This window comes from Primulina eburnea, chromosome 15 (genome assembly GCF_022965805.1).
Source record: "Primulina eburnea isolate SZY01 chromosome 15, ASM2296580v1, whole genome shotgun sequence".
NCBI classification, from domain to species: domain Eukaryota; kingdom Viridiplantae; phylum Streptophyta; class Magnoliopsida; order Lamiales; family Gesneriaceae; genus Primulina; species Primulina eburnea.
In genome coordinates this window covers 35,120,049-35,140,183 of record NC_133115.1, presented here as the reverse complement: position 1 = coordinate 35,140,183, position 20,135 = coordinate 35,120,049, and the positions used below count along the sequence as shown (strand labels likewise).

The following is a 20,135-nucleotide window of genomic DNA, read 5'->3' as shown; positions in this document are numbered from 1 at the left end:
TTACAAAATCAACTGTACCCAAGTGGGAAAATCAGATCTCATCATCACATTTACCTGATGGCATTCCTTTATCCAATCATCAAAACTTAGAAGAGATGCATAAAGAAACAAATAAACGCTAGAGTACAGAAAAATGAACGTTCTTCTTCTTGAGCTTTTTCCAAGTCCTCACCATCTATCTATTTAGAACCAATCTCTCCATTTTTTGTGAGACATGTCCAAAATTACAGAGGACGGTGAAGTTGCAGTTGCATAACACCTGTTTAGCAGGAGCCGTGGTTAACCATCTGCACATACTGGTTCAAGGACTCCTGCCGCTGCAGCCTCATATCCTCGTTGAACTTCTTGATGAAGGCCTCCACTCGCCGATTCAACTCCTCCTGGCTCAATGATGGTTCTTTCCTAAGCTTCCCTGACCCCGGTGATGGGGTCATCAGTGGGCTCCTGGCATTTGTCCGGTCATTGAAAGTTTTGGTGGTCACGATCACCTTTGGTGGATTTGTCTTTTCCAAGGTTTCGTTCTTTCTCAAGTGCCTCGTCAATGGCATCGCTCGGCCCTCTGTTATTGTTTTCCAGGTGCTCTCCAGTGTGTCCTGCTTCTTTGGTTTCGACACTCCTAACACTGCTTTACCACCACCTGTTGTTCAACATGAAATGGAAAATGGAATTACGGAAAAATTTTCATACAAAGTGTTTGCATTGGGACAAAAGATCATCGCATGAATGTTTTGACAATCGTAAAGCATATCTTGAAGACGTTTTGATTAAAATTTATAGTTTTTAACTAAGAAGTTGGAAAGTGATTACAATAATCAAAGAATGGTATGGGGAAGACGACATTGCGGCTGCGTATCGTTTCAAGTCCCGAGGGCTTCTGTTTTGTCGCCTTCGAAGCTTTCTAGGGACGATCTCGGTATTTAAAATTGTGGCTCAATTCCATTTCCTATGTCACCAGATTAGGGGCCAGCTCAACGGCAGCTGCCAAATGACTGCTGTACTTTTCGGCTAGATCTCGCCGGTTCGCCGATGACTTCCCGCGTCTCTCTGCGTACGAACGAACAGCTTTGAAAGAAAAGAGCTAGGGAAAAGAAGTATAATACCTTCGGGACTAGCTTTGAGATTTCTCCGGTTACCGAACCTAGCCGAGACCGGCAATTTCACTTTCTCTGCAGAATATTCCTTCGTATCCTTGCTGTCCGGCGCAGTCCGTGTGGATTTCGCGTCCACATACTCGTTCTCTCTGTTGCTTGCAGTTTCGTCTCCAAACCCCATACCACCGTGTCTGTCAGACTCAGAGGTAGCATTTACAACTTTTTCTACGTTTTCATACGCGTCGAATCCTACTCCTTTCTCCACCTTCACATCATAACTGCTGCTGTCGTCGTACTTGTACCTGTCCGCCTGTACAGCACCTTTAACGGCCACGGGCTGTGGCTGCGTGTGAACCATGCAATCTAACGGCTGCGAAGGAGTTGATAGAAACTCTTCATCATCCTTCCTCGACCGTAGCTTGGAGCAGGCGACGATGGAGATGATGATACAGTTGATGAAGAGGTACATATACGGAGGCCTGAGCCAGGAGACGACGCCGTTGTATATTGACGGCACCTCATAGAGGGCAAAATCCGTAATCGTTGGAGCTGAAAATTTCAGTATAATTCCAGCAGACAAAAAGATGGTGGATATGAACACAACTTTAACTGATAAAATGAGGTTGCTAGATGATGTTCGAGACAGCATCGGCATATTTGAATTTACGCTCTCCGACAAGTCTAGATTGATAAGAGGGAGAGATGTGGAGCGGCGGCGTCAGCAATAGTGGAAGAGCGTGTGGTTGGGAAGAAGGGGTATTTATAGACAAACGGGAGGGATGGTAATTGTTGCCTGGTATCGTGGATAAAATGGGAATTGAATATGCGTTAGCTGGCAAGTACGATTATAGGTGGCATTTCTACTCTGCTTGCCATGGCCGACCTACTGTGTATGAATATATATATATATATATATATATATATATATGTATATATATAAACAGCATGTCAGCATTTACCCACGTTACGTTTATCGTGCATGCTTACCAAACATGTCTATCATATGGCTGTCTATGTTATACGGAAATAAATCTTTTAATTTTTGTTTTATTTAAGATAATTAATCAATCATCTTATTTAAAACAAAAAATTCTGGAACTATTAATATTATTTTATTTTATAATGAGACGATCGCCATCATCTTATGTAAACTACTATTAATGTAGCGGAGACTCACCTACTATCATGTACAGAGAGTTTGAGATATATTTTGCTTATTTTAGAATTATTTTTTAGTGATTATTTTGAAATGAGTGAAAAGACAAAATAGAAAGTGTTTGAAAATAAAATTTTAAAGCTAATATAAGTTAAAATTTGAGTGTTTTGAAAAAATTTACTTCCAAACTTAATTTTTAGTAAAATAACAATAATATCTTAATCTATACATCATTTATCTTTTTAATTATCTAGATTTTGATATCCAGGCTATTGACAGTGTATTTATGTCATTATTATTGTATTTTGGATATTTTGTATCAAAATCAATTTACTTTCTTACAACATGATTTCTTGAAAATTATGCAAGATTAATAATAAAAACATGTGAAATTTTTTGTATAAATGCACAAAATTTCTAAAAATGAAATTCCAAATTATTAAAAAATGTAAAATATTTTTAAAAAATAAATGTTTATAACAAAATATGATTGGAAATTTGTGCGTAGACAAATTAGATCCAAGACCTAAAGAAGTGCTTTGTAATTTTTGTGCTAAAGGGATTTCAAAATATGGAACTAATGAATACGTTTTTTTAAACATAGGAACATGTGACTACGAATCAGTGGAGCCAGACAAAAGCAAGATTAAGGTTAAGATTCTTTAAATCAAGTAATTAAGATGATTATCATTTTCAATATTATTAAGTTTAAGATACTTAAAGTAACTAACTTTTGGTATCATATTCTATTTTAATAATTATATAATAACTAACTTTGGTATCATATTCTGTTTAATAATTATATATAATAAATGTTAAAATTTTAATGAAAATCACATCTAGTTCAGTATATATAGTATTTGTTTCTTATACATCAATTGTAGGTTCAATTTTTATTTAGATCTTCTTTTACTCTTTTCTTTTATCTATTTATTTTTTCAATACATATATCAAAATTTCAGGTTAACTTCTCATTTTTTTATAATTATATTTTGATTCTCATTTAAATTAAATCAAATAAATTATAAAATATATATATATATATATATATATACAAATATGAATCACATGATATATATATATATATACAAATATGCATCACATGTGATTCTAAAACATGTGTACGACAGTACTTACTCAAATTTAAAAATAATATAAAAACGTTTCTCGGTACAATCAACGAAACCAAGTGTACTTGAATCCCCCGTCATTCAACTTATAATACTTTTGAATAATTAGAAATATTTATTTGTTTAATTTGAAATTATATATTTAACGGAGTAGCATAGAATTAATTACATAACTTTGTTTATGGATTTATTCTTTGTTTGCTAATTTTTTATCTCTTAATTAGTGTTTGCTTAAAAGGGGAAAAAACCCCGTCAGGTTCATCTTTTTTATTTATAATTAAACATAAAACACGTGATGATATGGTAAATGAAGCATATAGTCCATGATAAAGGATATCTACAACTTTTTGCCTTCGACTCTTTTGCCGATTTGATTTAACCGACAGACAATTACCATTAGAATCTTTGTCTCAAATTTTGGATACACACACGTGTGAAATAAAATATAATTGTATCTTTTGTATAGATCTTGTTAAGATTGAAACTTGGACCTAACTCAACCCCAAAAGCTAGCTCAAGAGGGGAGGATTATCCAAGCCAATATATGCCACTCAAAGGTTATTTATCCAACCGATGTGGGACAATTAACACACCCCTCTCACGCCCAGGAATGAACATCTGGAGCGTGAAGTTTACAAATGACCCAATTGTGGGCAGAATGGGTGGCCTAATTATAGGCAGTCCAACACATAACGGTGAAACCCGGGCTCTGATACCATGTTAAGATTGAAACTTGGACCTAACTCAACCTCAAAAGCTAGCTCAAGGGGGGAGGATTGTCCAAGGCAATATATGCCACTCAAAGATTATTTATCCAACCGATGTGGGACAATTAACAGATCTTGCATTTCAACCCCGTTATAACATACGTACTTGTTTCCACTGCCAGATTTCACATTTTTCTTAAGTATGCATATGACCTGTTCGAAAAAAAATCGTTTGTTCTCGATGTAAGATATATCAGAACGCAAGTCCAAATAAAATCGCTGCCGCCGTCAAACCAATTATAACATGACAAGCGCTGATACCAATATTTTTTCCCCTACAAGATATATATTTGGTAATAGAACAGTTTCATTAAATAAAAAATTGTACCTACTTATGTACGTGTCCCTTCACCTACTATTAATATTTATAGGAGGTTCCGTGTTATTATATAGGTATTGAAAATTTGAGACAAATCTATGCGCTGTACACAACAAAAAACACAAGTAAGGAGAAGTTGATTGGGATGTGAACTTGAATCAAGCAACACCACAACAAAGCTCGTATTAAGAATATAGAATGCGATACTTGCATATGTAGTAAAGCTAAATGAGTCGAGAGCAAGTTTTCGATTTTTGGAAAATAGAAAAAGATTTATCTTCAAAATATATCCAAAATTTGACACTTTTGTCGCTGCGATGTGTTTTAACAGTCAGCATTTCAAATCAGTGAGACTAAATATGAAAAACTGTGTTCCTTTATAATAAAAATTCATCAAAATGAAATGAAGAGTAGAGTTGCGCTCTGACAAAGAATATCTCAAGCTAAATTAAGCTCTCACCCATATTTCTACAAGAAAATACAATCCTCTACGAATAGTTTACAAATCACAAATGCAGGAGATAAACCCCGCCCGAAAATGTTTTGTGGTATGTGAATGTGTGATACACCAGAAGATCTTACCATTTAATGTTTTGAGAATAACCCTTGAGTTAAAGAGGAAAAATCACACTCTTTCCTGGCTTGGGAAGTTCCAGATGAAACTGGGGGTGTGGTCTGGTTGCTTGCTCTAACGGGTGTACTGCCATTGGTAGATGCACCAAGTCCCACGGTATATGTGCTGTAACAAATTTATGTTAGTAAATGTTGATAACATTCTAAAAGTAATGCAAGTGAGTTACCACTTAATAACCCACAAACTTCGAAAATTGCTAGAAAGAGTGTAAAACTATGTTCACTTTTTGCTGAGACAGAAGGAAGCTGACAAAACAACCATCTCAAACAGCAGCTAGCCTGTTCGAGTCCTATGGAATTGAGTGAAGGAAAATCAGTGAAATAAGAAAAGCGTTGATGTATTTATAGGTGTCCTACTAACAACAAAAATGATGCTGCGTGAGATGAATAATAAACCTCCATGAAGTGGTCAAAATTTGCATGCGGCCCTGCATATACCAGAGGTTGTGTTGCTATGTAATGTCAAATAAAATAAGCACATTTTTTAAATTTTATCTGTTTCTGCCTCTAATATAAATATAAAATCAGACATCATCAAGGAATTAGATCTTGCTGGTACCCCCTGTAAATGATGACAGGTTATAGTAGTATATGAAGCCTATTATAATTTAAAATGGATATCATACTACTCTGTTCCTATTCTGATACAAGAGCAAATAGTTTTTGAATTGCTCCTCAGGTACCATTTTGCAGATCAGAAGTGTTTTCTACGTACCAATAATTTTTTAAAATTATCATGCATAGCAAAAGAGTTAGGGAACATGAGCAGCACTTTTATGACCACTTTTGGCCAAACACGTCCCACATTGTTAACTCAGCCCATCAGACAGCATCCAATGAGAAAGAAACTAAATGAAAAATTTTAGACGGCAACGATGCTCCGACAAAAACATGAAAAGGAATACATGAGCCCTGCAAAAATGAAGATTTTAATTTCATAATTATATTAATTGCTAAAACTAAATGAGAATATTTTAATCTTTGTAAAAGAAATCAATGAAAACATGCCTTCTACAGTGAAAGCAAAAAAGAGCATTAAATGCTCATGAACGGGAGCCAATTCAAGTTCTTCAACACTTATTTTACCCACCAAACACTAGGATTACATTAAGTGTAAAATATCGAAGTACATTGATAAGTGTATACCTGGATATGGAAGGATTAAAAGAGTTGCCGACCGAATGAGTAGCTCCTGCATTCCCCATCTGTTTCAGGAGCAGAAAAAGCAGAATATGAATGTAAATTTTCATCATTCGATTACGAGTACCATATACAACTCTAATCTACCTGCATCATCATTCCAGGCAAATGATAGCCAATGTTTGGCCAACTTTGGTTGGGCAAGTTGGTTCCATTCAATGCAGGTTGCAAACCAGCAGTAGCTTTTGGCATTCCACCAGAAGCATTGGCTGCAGCAGCCATTAGAAGAGACTGTTGCTGAGCTAGAACAGCAAGTTGTTGCTGGTGGACAGAAAATGGTGAAACTATATTCGACTGCAAAATGGAAAAAAAATCAACTTGAACGGTTTTCTTTTAAACACCAGGGCAGGACTAATAATAATGTTACTGTTTTGGGAATCGATAACAGTTAGCACAGAGCACATAAGTGCGGGGGCAGGGGTCGGCTAACGAAATTCTCTAGCACAAAACATACCTGATCGAAAAGAGACATTATATCCGTTTTGGCATCTTTTTGAGGCTTCCCTGGCACTAAACCAGGAATAATTGATGGCGAACCCGTAAAAAGATCTTCAATTCCTGAAGGGGATTGGGTCTTGTTATCATCAAGTTTTGTTTGGCTAGTCTTTTCTGTTGTTGACGATGATGCAGCAGCTGTTGCAAGTTGCCAGATGTTACTTACAGAAGAAACATGTCTAGGCACCAAACTTTTAAGACTCTAAAATTGAGATTGAACTATGCTCCAAAAAAATAATAAAATAAATTTGAGATTGAATTCTTGTTGCCTAAAATCTTTTCTCAAAAATAAACAAACAATAAGCTGACAGAGAACGAGAGCAATTCACACATACATTGAAATCCAGCCCACGTATTGTCATCCGCGGATACCATGGCAGAATTTTCAACGGAAGCATCCAGTGAAAGCATATTGAAAAGATCGGTAGCATAATCAACTTTAGGGGGAGAAACAGTTCCTGCAACATGCTTTGTAGGTTCAGCTGGTTCCGTTTTCTGAATCACTTGTTCAGGCACATGAGATGGAGCAATCTGCATATAAAAATTTAGACGGATAAACAAGGGTCTAAAGTTTGCATTTTCATCCTTCGAATATAATATATTCTAAAGAGAGTAGCACTAGTTTTTCATAAATCAATTTCTGCACTCTTCATGGTTTAATAAATTACTCTATGGCTCTATGCTTACAATGCATATCAGATTTCTTTCCCAGATTTGACAACAATTTGCATCTTCAATTGAAATAAAATGTATCTGATTAAATAGGTATCGGAAGGATAAGAATATGGCTACATGAAATAACTCCATTAATAGCATCATGTATATGCAAAAGGATGAGTGGTTACACTTTTAAGAAGACACGGGTAAACTAAAAGGTCAAATAAGAATGAAACTCGAAATACTTGTTCTGGTCCTTTAGGAGTTCTAGGAGCAGCAATATTTTCTTTCGTAACAGGTGCTGGAACATGTTTCCCCTTATCGGCTAAGAGCCCAGAATGGCTGAGATGCCCATAGCCACTTCTTTCACTTGGTCTTTGCTGCTGTACAGAAGTTTTTTCTTCTATTCTCCTAGGCAGGTGACTTTAGCTTGCCATCTTTGGATATCCATCTCTTTTCTTCATACCTTAATTTGAGAAAGGAAAATATTATCTAAAAACAAGTTCATAGAATCAGACGTGAAAAAAGTGTCTGAAAGATGTCCTTGAAAAGAAAGTGGCTCATACTTCGCTCGAATAAAATTTTCGATCCCAACTCTATCATAATTAGGCGGCAGCTCTGCTTCCCAGTAACTGTTAGCCTTCTCGTTCCCATTGCTATGTTTACGAGAAAAAATATTTAGTTAATATGATGATGTTTTTTAGATATCAAATAAAAATAAACCTAAAACATTCAGACTTCTGAAATTATTACATTGAATAAATGAAACCTGTTCAGGAAGCCATGTGTCAAGTGTAGCAGATCTCACCTACAGAGTAGATACAAATGCGTCATCAGTTGGCAAGAGATTCAATTCAAAACTTTTAAATATCAAGATGTTGTGTCCAATTTCATATGACATCAATACAAGAGCTGAACTCTAAAATCGACAAACCTATTTCTACATCTGAACATATCTATAAGGAACAACTTCCACTCTTAGCTACTCTAAAAGCGCCAAAGAAATTAAGAAAATGTTACCTTGGAGATGTGCACTCCAAGACTTCTGTGGATCCCAGAGCATTGCATGCATATGAAAACACCTAAGTTCACACTTGCCCATCGAGGACCTCTGGATTTCAGAATAAAATGCACGATCAAGATAAACAAAAGTATTACACTGGAACTTAATTCATGAAAAAAAATTATAACTATAGATTCCACCACAATGCATAATTTTAAAATCAGCATACCATTTTTATTTACTTTTAAAGATGATACGAACACATAATATATTAGAAATACGCACTTGGTTTTGCAATCAGCACATTCCCTATTCTCTGGCAATTTAAGAAGTCCTTCCAAAACCTGATAACAAGGAGATCAATGTAAATAAAAGGAATAGCGAGAACCTAGTGACGCCGTCACAAAGCTAGAAATCCAAGTGCTTTGGGGGAAAAGTAATCCTCATCAAAATAAAATTATCAACAAGATAGTAACATAAGTGCGGAGAGCAAAATAAATTTTGACAAGCCATATACAATTACAAATGAATCTATTCTGATTTACAATTTAAAGAAACTACTCAAGCCTTTCACTTTATTTCATCCACATAGCCAACAGTCTTCTAAGTAAGCTCACGACAAACCGTAGGCCAGAGCATGGGCATTAGCAGATATTTCTGGCATATAGATTAAATAACCACGTACACCTTCAACTAATAAACGATCTTCTAAATTTTTATTAAAACTTCATGACTTCAAATAAACTCTCATATGATCACTTAAACATTATGCAATCTCGATGATACGAAACTGGATCCTTTGTCACAGAACCATCACAATCACCGGTCACGGCTAAAAAATGCCAGATCAAATCAGTCAACAATCTCAAAATAAAAAACAGGCCAGATTTTTTAGCAACAACTTTCCGAAAACATGTAACATGCGATTACAGTAAAATAGGCCACGCACTAAGAAACGAAATCTTTCAATAATTAGGCTAGGGCAAATAACATTGAGAATAAAATAATCGAAAGAGAAAACCGTAAATCCGAAAACAAAATCAGGACCTTTCGGTGCTTCACATTGAGCTCCTTGGAGACACTCGCTTTCTCATTCATGGCGATAATTAATGTGAAGCAAAAATTGGAAGAAATAGAACAGGAATTTGACGACTTCGATTCGATATTTTCCTCTCCCCTCTTCCTCCCACGAAGGACTGTCCGATTCAATTATCGGTGACAAGAATTTGCCGGAGAAAGAGAGGAGAAACGGAGAATACCAACAAACTGGCTTTTTGTTTGTAAATCGCCCTCCGTTCACAATTTTGATGTTGCCTTTTTTTCTTTTCTTTTATTTTCTTTTATTTATTTCAGTGCTTTAGGCGAAGTGCGTGTGAGGTGGAGTCGTTGACGAAACATCATCCACTCTCACGTGTCACATATGTGGACGGCCCCAGACGAATGGAAATGCCCGCTTAAAAAAATATTCAATGATATCTTAATTTACTACTGGGTCTTTTATTGTAAGGATTTCAATATTTGTAAATATATATTAGTGATTTATTGTACACAATAATTTATGTATATTAAACTTTAAAATGTGTTAAATAAGTTTTTAAATAAAATATAATGGCGTTGTTGTAAACGAATATTAGACACAAATGAAAATTGATGTTTAAAGTTTAACATTTTAATAGCATACGTAGATGTAGTATTTTGAATCGGACAACTATGGTGGAGTTTGGTCATTGGACATTGATGGATGTTGATTGACACACAACACCAGTTGACGAAATTATTTAAGATTCTTTAGTGCTAATCAAAATGAATCATTTGTTATTTAATTGAATAAAATTCATAACTCAGCGACCACTTTAATTTTTATTTTTTTTTATTACAACACACGAAGGGAGGGGGTTCGAACTCCGGATGTCAACTAATCTGACAGAAGGTGAGACCACTGATCCACAAGCCCCGAGATGTAGAGGCGAATGTGAGTGTGTAGCATGAGCTTGTTTAGCCATCAGCCAATTGAGAATGGATATGGCGAGCTGATTGGAAAATTACAGTATAGCTAGCTTGCACCTCCCATTCCACGCCACATCATTTCTATTATGCCAAATGCACCACAAAATAGTAACTGATAACTCTTATCATTTTTTCTGACCTTGGTGAACTAAATGGTTCCACTCCATATGTAAATGTATGTTTCTATTTGCAGGCGGAGTTGTAGTTTCTAAGATTATAACCAACACGCTCAATGACGTCAGAAAGGAGAATCTTAAAGCTGAAAAACTCCAGGCATCATCACAAGAGAAAGTTGTTACACCCTCGATCAAAGAAATGGTCTCCAACCAGGGATCTGTTTGTTAACTTGTGTGCAATGCATGTACAATGTGTCCTGGTTGGGCATCTGTATTAGTAATCTATATATGTATAATTCTGTTTGTTAAAAGGCACGTTTTGGTCCCATTTTACTGTTGTACATAATGCATAAGCTGAAATGTTTGTAAGTCGTGAACTCTTACCAAGAAAAAGGCACAACTCATTGATACAAAAGTGTAATATGGCGAGTCCAATAAGATGGCATGGATTATTTAATATACAGTACATAAGAGCATACAATTGTCTATGGTTGTACACCATACAGTTTCTGGGTCATTGCAGATCATTCTTTCTTCTTGTCACTTGTTTTTGAAACCGATCCAGTGCGGTAAGGTTCAGCAGTGTAGGCATATTGCATCAGTAAAGAGAAGAAAACCATTTCCACTATAACTAAGATATTCTGAAGGGCTTCTTGGAGATGCTCCACATCGAGCCAGAAATGGTTCGATTTAACTATCCCCAATGCCACAAGAATATCAAGGAGGATTCCCTGAAAATGGTTAAAGAACCAGAATCTCATTGATTACGAATAATGATTTGATCATTAAGCTGGGGTTTAGCTAATTGATATGAGAATTTACCTGCCAGAAGCAGAAGAATACAATGCCTTTGACGCACAAAAACTTTGCAAGTGGCTTATGTGGTGCCAACTCTTTTGCAAAAACATGGTAAAACACGACAAGTGAATATAATGCTAACGAAACTGAAGTGTTCAAGATCATGGTGAACGTCCAGCTGAGCCAACTTGGATAAACTCCAAGAATTTGAAATGATATCATCAAGACTGAGCAAACAGGGCGAATCCACACAAATTGCCATGTCCAGTCCTTGAGAAGTTTCAAATTTTTGTGGTCCAGACGAACAGTGTGAGGCTGCAACACAACATTCAAGATTGCTTATAATTTGTAAACATCATGACTACTCCTAATTGAGTAAGGGAAGATTCAATGGCGGTGAGGAGGATAATTTAGAAACATAATGTGGATAGAGGAGCTATACCTGAAAAAAAGTCATTGGAAACGAGTGATGAATTTCTCTTCCTTTAATTTCATCGGGTACTATGTTTTTGCTGATGGATATGTTCAGATAGGTATACATCAAACCCAAAAACTTTGCCATCACCTACAATTGACAAAGTAAAAAAGATAGAGTCAACCAGTTCCATACCTGATGTGCCATAAATTCTAGAGAATGCTCACCAAAGCTTCGTAGCATTCTTTAATAGAATCCAAGAAAGTGAAAAAGGTCGTGCTCCCACGTATGTCTAGCAAACCAACGTACGAGTCAATGGCATATAATGGAGCCATGAGGACGATAATTACAATGGCTGTTTGTTCCTTTGGCTTCTTCCAAGACATGTAATGTTGGGAGACTAGTTGTATTGAGAAGTGAAGGGAAAGCATGACACATACGGTTGTTCCCATCAGTGTAAATTGCCCACGGTCCATCTCGGAAATATCTTGTGTTTGCTAAAAGAAAAACAAAGAAATAATAGGGCTCACAAACACAAACATATGTTTGATCATAAAACAAACTACATGGGGAATATCCCATAAAATGTACAAGTACAGATGAAATGAACAGTAATAAAGCTGATATGATCTCATAAACCTAACAGTTCACAGGAAAATTTGGCGACTCCTGAACTTTTATTCTTCTCTATCATTTACTCTCAGCTCTTCCAGACCCCCACATCTCAATTGATTTCACATTATTCCAAAAAAATGAAAAGAGAGAAAAATATATTCCATTTTCGAGAAACCTGAAAATGCAAGCTAGCCATTCAAATAAAATCATGATCATGCAAAAGGCAGGAAGCACGTAAATCCAACTAATCAACTTAGTAAAAAGCTTAAAAATATGTTAAATCTTTTTCATCGTTTTTAGTTGCCTTGTATTTTACAAGTACAATGTGGAGTGGTAGACACAAAATCTCGTCAATTCCCTATAATCAATGGTCAGCACAAACATACTTCCGCAACCTTAACGCAAACTATGTCAGCTTGGCCAATTCTTTGAATGCGGATCATACCCTCCATACCTTTCTTATCTTTATAATAAAGGGTTTAAACCACTTCCTCTGCAAAGACCAATACACCAACTACAGTCGGTTCTTGGGGCAACGAAGGCGTGCACTTAATTTATTATGAACACGATGAGTTGATATTTTTCTAAAAAAAAATCAAAAAATAATTTATCGAATCGCAGAATGAAACATTTTATGGGATTAAATATCATATAAGTATAACATCAAGGAGACATCAAAATTAAACCAAATTTGAGTGCCATGTGCATTTGATCTTTGGTTAGTGGTGTTGTGGGTTGGCGTAACTCAACATCATTACATAACAAAAGAGACCAAAGTTGTTGGTTAACATATAGTCATAGATTTCCACATAGTCATAGATTTCCGGAGGGAATCAAGATCTAGCATTACTGAAATTGAAAAACTAAATTATCAAGATATGTTGGGATGAGGAGCACGCAGCTGGGGTGGGAGATGGTGAAATTTTAAACTATGTGATTTATCCTGTCATTACACTGAACGAACAAGTCATAATTTCACTGGATGTGATTGTCAAATTTGCTGAAACTAAACGAAGCATAACAGTGATTATCATCTGCAAAAGTTATCGAACAAACTAAAACCGAAACTACTTCTTCTTCCCATTAATCCCTTCATCTCTTGGAAAAAATACACACCTCTCCGGCAACCCAGCCCAGCCCCGATTCAACTTCTTAACAGCAAACAACACAAGAGGCACAAGCAGTTCAAAGAAACAATTTTCAGATCATCGAAGAAAGAAAAAGGGAACACTTACAGATTTGTGATGCTGGATCGGAGATGTGAAACGGAGCAAATCAAGAAGAGTAAAAAGTTGAGAACTTTATCAAGATTTGACTCAAATTTATGACTGAATATAATTAAAAATTTCTTTAAAATCGTCACCTACACTTTGAGTTATTAAATATTATTTTATTTTATTTTTGTTTGGAGACATTCTTAAGAAATAGTAAAATATCATTATCTGGCATGCGAACGTGTGTAATGCGTGGCCTCGGATCTTGATGCCTTTCAATTGGCTACTATATTCTCGTCTGTAAAATTTTTAGTTAAATCCATTTTTGTATTTTTTTTTGGTCAACGTTTGTGAAAAAGGTAATATTTTCATGGTTAAGAGTGGAAGCCCGAAACAATGGCTTGCGAAAGTTATGCAGGTCCAAAGGGGAATTTAAAGAAAAGACCAAGAAGTCCTCATATCAGACGCTAGCAAGACCACCTTATATTATGACCAAGAGAAACAGAGGTAACATCAGAAAAGATCCATGGCCAGTCATAGATTGTGAGTAGAAGTAAAGAAGGCTGTAAACTATATCAATTTTATCGAAATATAAGGGTACAATTCATCGTGTCTATGCAAATACAACCTGATGATGCATGCATTTGCCCCATCAACCGTATATAGATACATACATTAAATAGTAATGTTTAAACAGTGAGGAAAATTCTCCAGTGGAAAGAATAACAGTGTGTTTTCGCCTGCTTGGGAGCTATCCATTGTTCCATAGTGATGAGTCCCAATGTCAAGTCCTCTTAGATCATCCAATCAATAAGATTAAAAAACCGCAAAATCGATGTGTTTTCATCGGCCACGGGGATTTACAAGCTGAGAGAAAACAGCACTTGTCGCCGCATCTTCTGCATCATCATCAGTACCAGAATTATTCATACTCATGCTATTGTCGAATGGCTCCATAGGGATCAACGGAATTGAAGGGATATGATTCGTACTGTTGTCATTTGGCTCCATGATTGTCAATGAGGTCTCATCCAACTGAAGAGCATATTCCAAGTTCCACAAAACTTCACCCATGGAAGGCCTGTCAACACCATGCTCGGCCAGACAATTCTTTGCTGTCTCTCCGAATTTCTTCAGAGAGGAAAGATTAACTTTCACAACAAGATTTTTATCCATAATTTGATCCAACATTCCCTTCTTTTGCCATGTCATCACCCACTCTGCGATATTCACTTGATCTCTAGGAAGCAGAGGATTCAAAGCCGGTCTTGCGCAAAGAACCTCCATAAGAACTACCCCGAAAGAGTAGACGTCAGATTTCTCAGTGAGCTGTTGACGTCTGAAGTATTCAGGATCCAGATAGCCAAAGCTACCTTTGACAGCAGTACTCACATGAGTTTGATCAAGAGCAGGTCCTGTTTTAGACAGACCAAAATCAGCTACCTTTGCAACCAAATTTTCATCTAAGAGTATATTGGTTGTTTTTACATCACGGTGAATGATACTTTGATTTGCTCCCGTATGAAGATAATGAAGCCCCCTCGCTGCACCAATACATATCTCAAGCCGTTGTTTCCAGGAAAGAGGTGGGAGATCCGTGCCGTAAAGGTGGCTTCGAAGTGGTCCATTTTCCATGTATTCATAGACCAGAATCATCTCTGACCTTTCATCACAGTAGCCAATAAGAGACACAAGGTGACGGTGGCGAAGCTTAGACAACATTTCAATCTCAGTTCGAAATTCTGCAAGGCCTTGCTCCGATCTAGTATTCCCCCTTTTGACAGCTACTTTAGTTCCATCTTCTAATGTTCCTTTATACACCCTACCGAAGCCACCAACACCAAGAAGCAAGCTTTCGTTGAATTTGTCAGTTGAATCTGTTATTTCTTGGAAAGCGAATATCCGGCCAAGTTTGGAGGAAACTAATGAGATGCAACTTGCTGTACCACTCTTCTTTGAGGAGGTAGACATTTTTGTTACGGTTAATGAGTTTCCAATTAAGGGAAGTGTAGGCCATGGGTTCTCTAGTTTGGCCGCCTTTGACCTGCTTACCACTAAGCAGAAGTAAAATAATCCAAGAGATGCCAATGCAGCAACAGCACCAACCACAGAAACTATTATTATCTCCATTTTGCTCTTTTTGGGAGGCAATACATGAAGAGTTTCAACGGACGAAAGTCCATTTAAGCTTCTAGCCTCATTGCTAATCTTCAAAATTTCAAGACCATTCATGATGGCATTTGTGACATCAGCAGTTGTATCGGGTCCAACACTGACAGTAAGTGTGTTTGAATCAGCAGAGGTGTTGGTGACAAAATCTCTGTAATAAGGAACATCCAAATTTCCCGCTTGGCTAGATAGGTCCAGACTCCTGAAAGCTATATCAGTGTTTATATACAGGTTGAATATGATACTGTTTAAATATTTGCTCACAATATCACAGAAATGAACCCTGATGAAATACGAGAAATTCGGATCAACTAGAAATACCCAGGTGATATTGAAGTTCACATTGACCACATTTGCATCCCCCATGGTTTCAGCAGTAGCGTAAACAAAATTTGGAGCAATTTCAGGTCCAACAGAAGCACTATACTTTATATTTGAAGGGTTGACAGAAACATTCACAGCAGAGCTGTTTACATGGAGATACTTCATATCATTCTCCCAAGTTCTTCCCAAAGTGTCATTCTGAGCAGTGATCAGAGGACCACCCATATTCAAGTGATAAACGGTTTCGAGAGCGAGCTCCGAAAGGCCATTAAAAGGACCAGAGGGCGATATAGCAACTGCCTGATCAGGGATCAAGTGGTCAGGTATGGATACAACTTCAATGGCATTGACAAAAGCCACAGAATTTTTCGAAGGAACGAAAGTAATTGCCAAGCTATTCGAAGTGACATTGATTGCGTACTCTTTGAAGAGGTAAGAACCATTATAATTTTGAAATTTGAACTTGTGCAAGAGCACAAAATCCTCAGTGACAACAGTGATAGAAGCAGAAGTCAAATTGTGGCCCGGAAGGGGATAAAAATGAAGGCGAATCCAATGCCGGCCCTCTTGTTTGATGTCGAATCTATAGGATGTGGTGCTGGAAAAAATTCTGGCAGACTGATAGATAGGAAAAGGAGCAGTAGAGTTCGAGGTGGCGGCAATTGAATTCTCTTGGCTTTGCAAATAAACCCAGGATTGAACTGAATCAGGGATATAGGTCTGGCCAAGGAATGTCACATTTTGTGAAGATCCACAGGCAATCAAGTAGTTATCAGCAGGAGAGAATGCGGCGAATGACTTACTACTATCGAAGATTCCAATCGCAAATACAGCTACAATTACATATACCCAATTCAACATTTTCATAGCTCATAAAACCCAGACAACAACTCAACTTCAAATTGGTTTTAAAATTAGGAAGCTGACACTAGTTTGATTCATCCTTGCAGAACAAATACCAAGCTACATTTCGCATTAGTTCCCAGATCTATTCAAAGCAGAGCTACCCCAAAAACTTCTTAAAATGGCAAACGACCACAGGAACAAGAAGAATCGCCCAAAAAAGAGTAATCTTGGAGCCAAAAAAGACGCAGGGTATGATAAATGTAGGAGTTCAAACACACACACACACACACACACACACACACACACACACACCAAAAAAAAAAAGACAAAGATCAATGCTTTTTCAACACCATTACCTCACTCATTGGAGCTCGAGAACTTCCACTGATTATATACCATAAAATATAGAGATATATTAGGACCCCGTATTAAAACTCCAACTTACGACCCTGAATTTTAAACAGCAGAAGTTCCAAGCTCAAACGACAACAGCTCTTTCCAGGCTGTTGATTTGGTTGCCAATTTACACGGTAGGATATACAAGATGGACCATTAATCTTTCAAATAGCAATCATCAAACAGCTGTTGTCAGCAGATAATGTGGGTCTTCATCGAGTTAATCTCAGTTTATCAGAAAAGGGGGGATATAAATACAGCAAATGCCACGAAATCTTTTCTGCTGGTGCTTCTTTTACGTAAGAAAAGACGGGGGTTTGATTATTTTCTATTTTGCCTGTAAATATGAATATAAGTTTCTTTTATTTCTCCGAGAAATAAATCTAAATTATTTCGATATGTCAATATAACATCAAAATATTTTTACAATTTTATCATTCATAATATTTGTTAGCTAACACCACTAATGTTAATTTATTAGTATTTTTTTGTACGTATCTCTATATTTCATAACAAATTAATCTCGAAAATTTTAAAATTATTATAATTGAGAGAGAAACAATATCACGATAAAATAATATAGTTAAGTGAAATTTTGTTTTCACTAACATAAAAATATATTGCCTAAATTTTATTGACCATGCAAAAACCAAAAGCGAAAACTTGTGTGAGATGGTTTCACGGGTCGTATTTTGTGAAACAGATCTCTTATTTGAGATTTTTATGGAAAAATATTAATTTTTATGCTAAGAGTATTACTTTTTATTGTGAATATCGGTAGAATTGACTCGTCTCACAGATAAAGATTCGTGAGACCTTCTCACAAGAGATATATTCAAAACCAAATAAATATTTGTTGACTATTTGCCATTAAAATAGACGTTCGTTACTAATTTGAAATAATTTTACGATAATCGCCGCACGTGTCCATCAAAGACTGACGTCGTCGTCTCATTTTCTACAGGTTTTGTCCTTTTTTCGAACGCAAATCAAATCGATAATCGAAGTTTCAAGTTCAAACAATGTAATTGGTAACGTAGCAAAGGTGATTAAATTGCAATTTTGATGGTCCTTTATTTAATATATATATATATATATATATATATATATATATATATATATATATATATATAAGTTGTATGTTAAAATTAATAATTTCCTAACAAATGTGATATGCTATAAAAGAAAATACTTATTGGTATTAGAATATTAAAATACCCAACTAAAAATTAATTTATTGACTTTTCGAATCCTTATTATATTTCAAATTCAATCTATATTTAATACATTTAAATAATCGATGATGACATTTCCATTAAATCTCTAATATGATTATTGATTTTTCAAAGAATATGCAAGTTTGATTTATAGTGCCATATGTGGAGTGGAGTGTATTTTATGTAATTAATTATTAAAATTAGTAATTATTAGTGTTTGAATAATTATTAAACTATTGTTATAATATAATAAGTACATTTAAATTTTAAATATTATTATATAAAAAATGTTTATATGATTTGAAATAAAGTTTAAATGAGGATAATAATTTTTTGCGCTTAAATTGAAATTTTTTTATTGGCTAAATTAATTTGTTAGAAATAAAAAATATATAAAAATCATATATTATTTTGTTTATCAAAATTTAAAATAATAATAAATATTTTTCAAAATTCAAAATTTCATTTATTAGATTAATAAATTTTGATAAAAATATTTAATTACTTTTTAAAACATGTTAAAAAATATTTACATTGAAGTTCTAGTGAAGATATATAATAATATCAATTTACAGACAATCAAAATATCAAAATTCAATACGGTCCTCTTTTAAAAAATTGAAAAACGTAATATTATATAATAAAATAATTATATTTTATCTAATATTATAGAAAGTATTGAGAATTAGATATATAAAAGTAAAACAAAATTCAAAATCATAACCAAAATTAAATAATATAATATAAAAAATATAGATACATAAATATGGTTTATATTTTCCGGAGACATGAAATTTAAATTTGAATTTTAAAAAATAACATTTTACATTTAACTACACATTTATTTTCTATTTATTTTAAATATTTAATGTGGTAAATGAATACGTTAATGCTAAAAATATTTCTTTTATAGTTTTTTTGTTGGAATTTTCCAAAATGAATAAAACTTTGTTTATATATATATATATATATATAGAAAAAATATATATTTTCCCGCCCCTAGTTCAATTCAAAAAATGATAGGTGTCGATTGAGTAGTCCAACAAAAACAAACCAACAAAACGTTAGTGTCCTTGAAACATCGTCTTAAATTTCCTCATTAAATGAATATTTCCAAAACAAATTATTAAATTAAAATATCCTTTAAATGTCTTGATACCATGAACAAATATCTAAAAGAAAATGTTAAAATCGCGTTTAAATAAAGTTTCAATGACATTTAAATGTTGCTTGGCGACTTTGTCATCGCTTTTCATCTAATAGATGAACAAAATATCAAAATTGCATCCAAAGACACATCACCATTTCATTTTTTTTTTTAATTTTTTATTATAATCATTATAATAATGATAATATTTATTTTACTCATTATTGAAAGTGATAATATTATCTAATCTCACAATTACATTCTCTACGTGACTATATTTTGTTTATTATTTTTATATATTTTACTTAATTATTTTTATAATATTCAGTGTTATTTCTTAGTAATCGATATTTTCATTGTTCGTTAAACATATTAACACACAATGAGTTGTGGTTTGATAGAAGAACTTTGTTAGGAGAA

The 20,135-nt window shown here is 34.8% G+C and overlaps 4 protein-coding genes across 5 annotated transcripts; all 4 read right to left on the bottom strand.

Moving 5' to 3' along the window:
* Window positions 1-13: 13 nt before the first annotated feature.
* Window positions 14-1,919, bottom strand: LOC140814006 (uncharacterized). Its single transcript, XM_073172850.1, has 2 exons — window positions 1,101-1,919; window positions 14-637 (listed from the first exon to the last, which is right to left on the bottom strand). Exons 1-2 carry the CDS (start codon window positions 1,744-1,746, stop codon window positions 264-266), a joined length of 1,020 nt encoding a protein of 339 aa, XP_073028951.1. The 5' UTR covers window positions 1,747-1,919; the 3' UTR covers window positions 14-263.
* A 2,904-nt stretch (window positions 1,920-4,823) lies between these two features.
* Window positions 4,824-9,809, bottom strand: LOC140813955 (ADP-ribosylation factor GTPase-activating protein AGD5-like). The gene is given in 12 exon segments (XM_073172787.1): window positions 4,824-5,202; window positions 6,243-6,301; window positions 6,384-6,590; window positions 6,751-6,929; window positions 7,127-7,322; window positions 7,694-7,864; window positions 7,866-7,914; window positions 8,015-8,106; window positions 8,203-8,256; window positions 8,469-8,559; window positions 8,737-8,795; window positions 9,499-9,809. Coding segments are annotated over 12 exon segments (1,362 nt in total). The 5' UTR covers window positions 9,550-9,809; the 3' UTR covers window positions 4,824-5,048.
* A 1,125-nt stretch (window positions 9,810-10,934) lies between these two features.
* Window positions 10,935-13,795, bottom strand: LOC140813455 (uncharacterized). Of its 2 annotated transcripts, XM_073171923.1 has the most exons (6): window positions 13,638-13,763; window positions 12,857-12,950; window positions 12,015-12,284; window positions 11,815-11,937; window positions 11,397-11,687; window positions 10,935-11,305 (listed from the first exon to the last, which is right to left on the bottom strand). In XM_073171923.1, exons 3-6 carry the CDS (start codon window positions 12,261-12,263, stop codon window positions 11,099-11,101), a joined length of 870 nt encoding a protein of 289 aa, XP_073028024.1. In that variant the 5' UTR covers window positions 12,264-12,284; window positions 12,857-12,950; window positions 13,638-13,763; the 3' UTR covers window positions 10,935-11,098. The 2 variants fall into 2 exon arrangements, with proteins under 2 accessions (XP_073028024.1, XP_073028021.1); XM_073171920.1 differs by lacking the exon at window positions 12,857-12,950 and having other exon boundaries at window positions 13,638-13,795.
* A 375-nt stretch (window positions 13,796-14,170) lies between these two features.
* LOC140813454 (receptor-like protein kinase THESEUS 1) lies at window positions 14,171-17,647 on the bottom strand. The gene has a single exon (XM_073171919.1). The coding sequence runs from the start codon at window positions 16,974-16,976 to the stop codon at window positions 14,460-14,462; it is 2,517 nt and encodes an 838-aa protein (XP_073028020.1). The 5' UTR covers window positions 16,977-17,647; the 3' UTR covers window positions 14,171-14,459.
* Window positions 17,648-20,135: the final 2,488 nt, after the last annotated feature.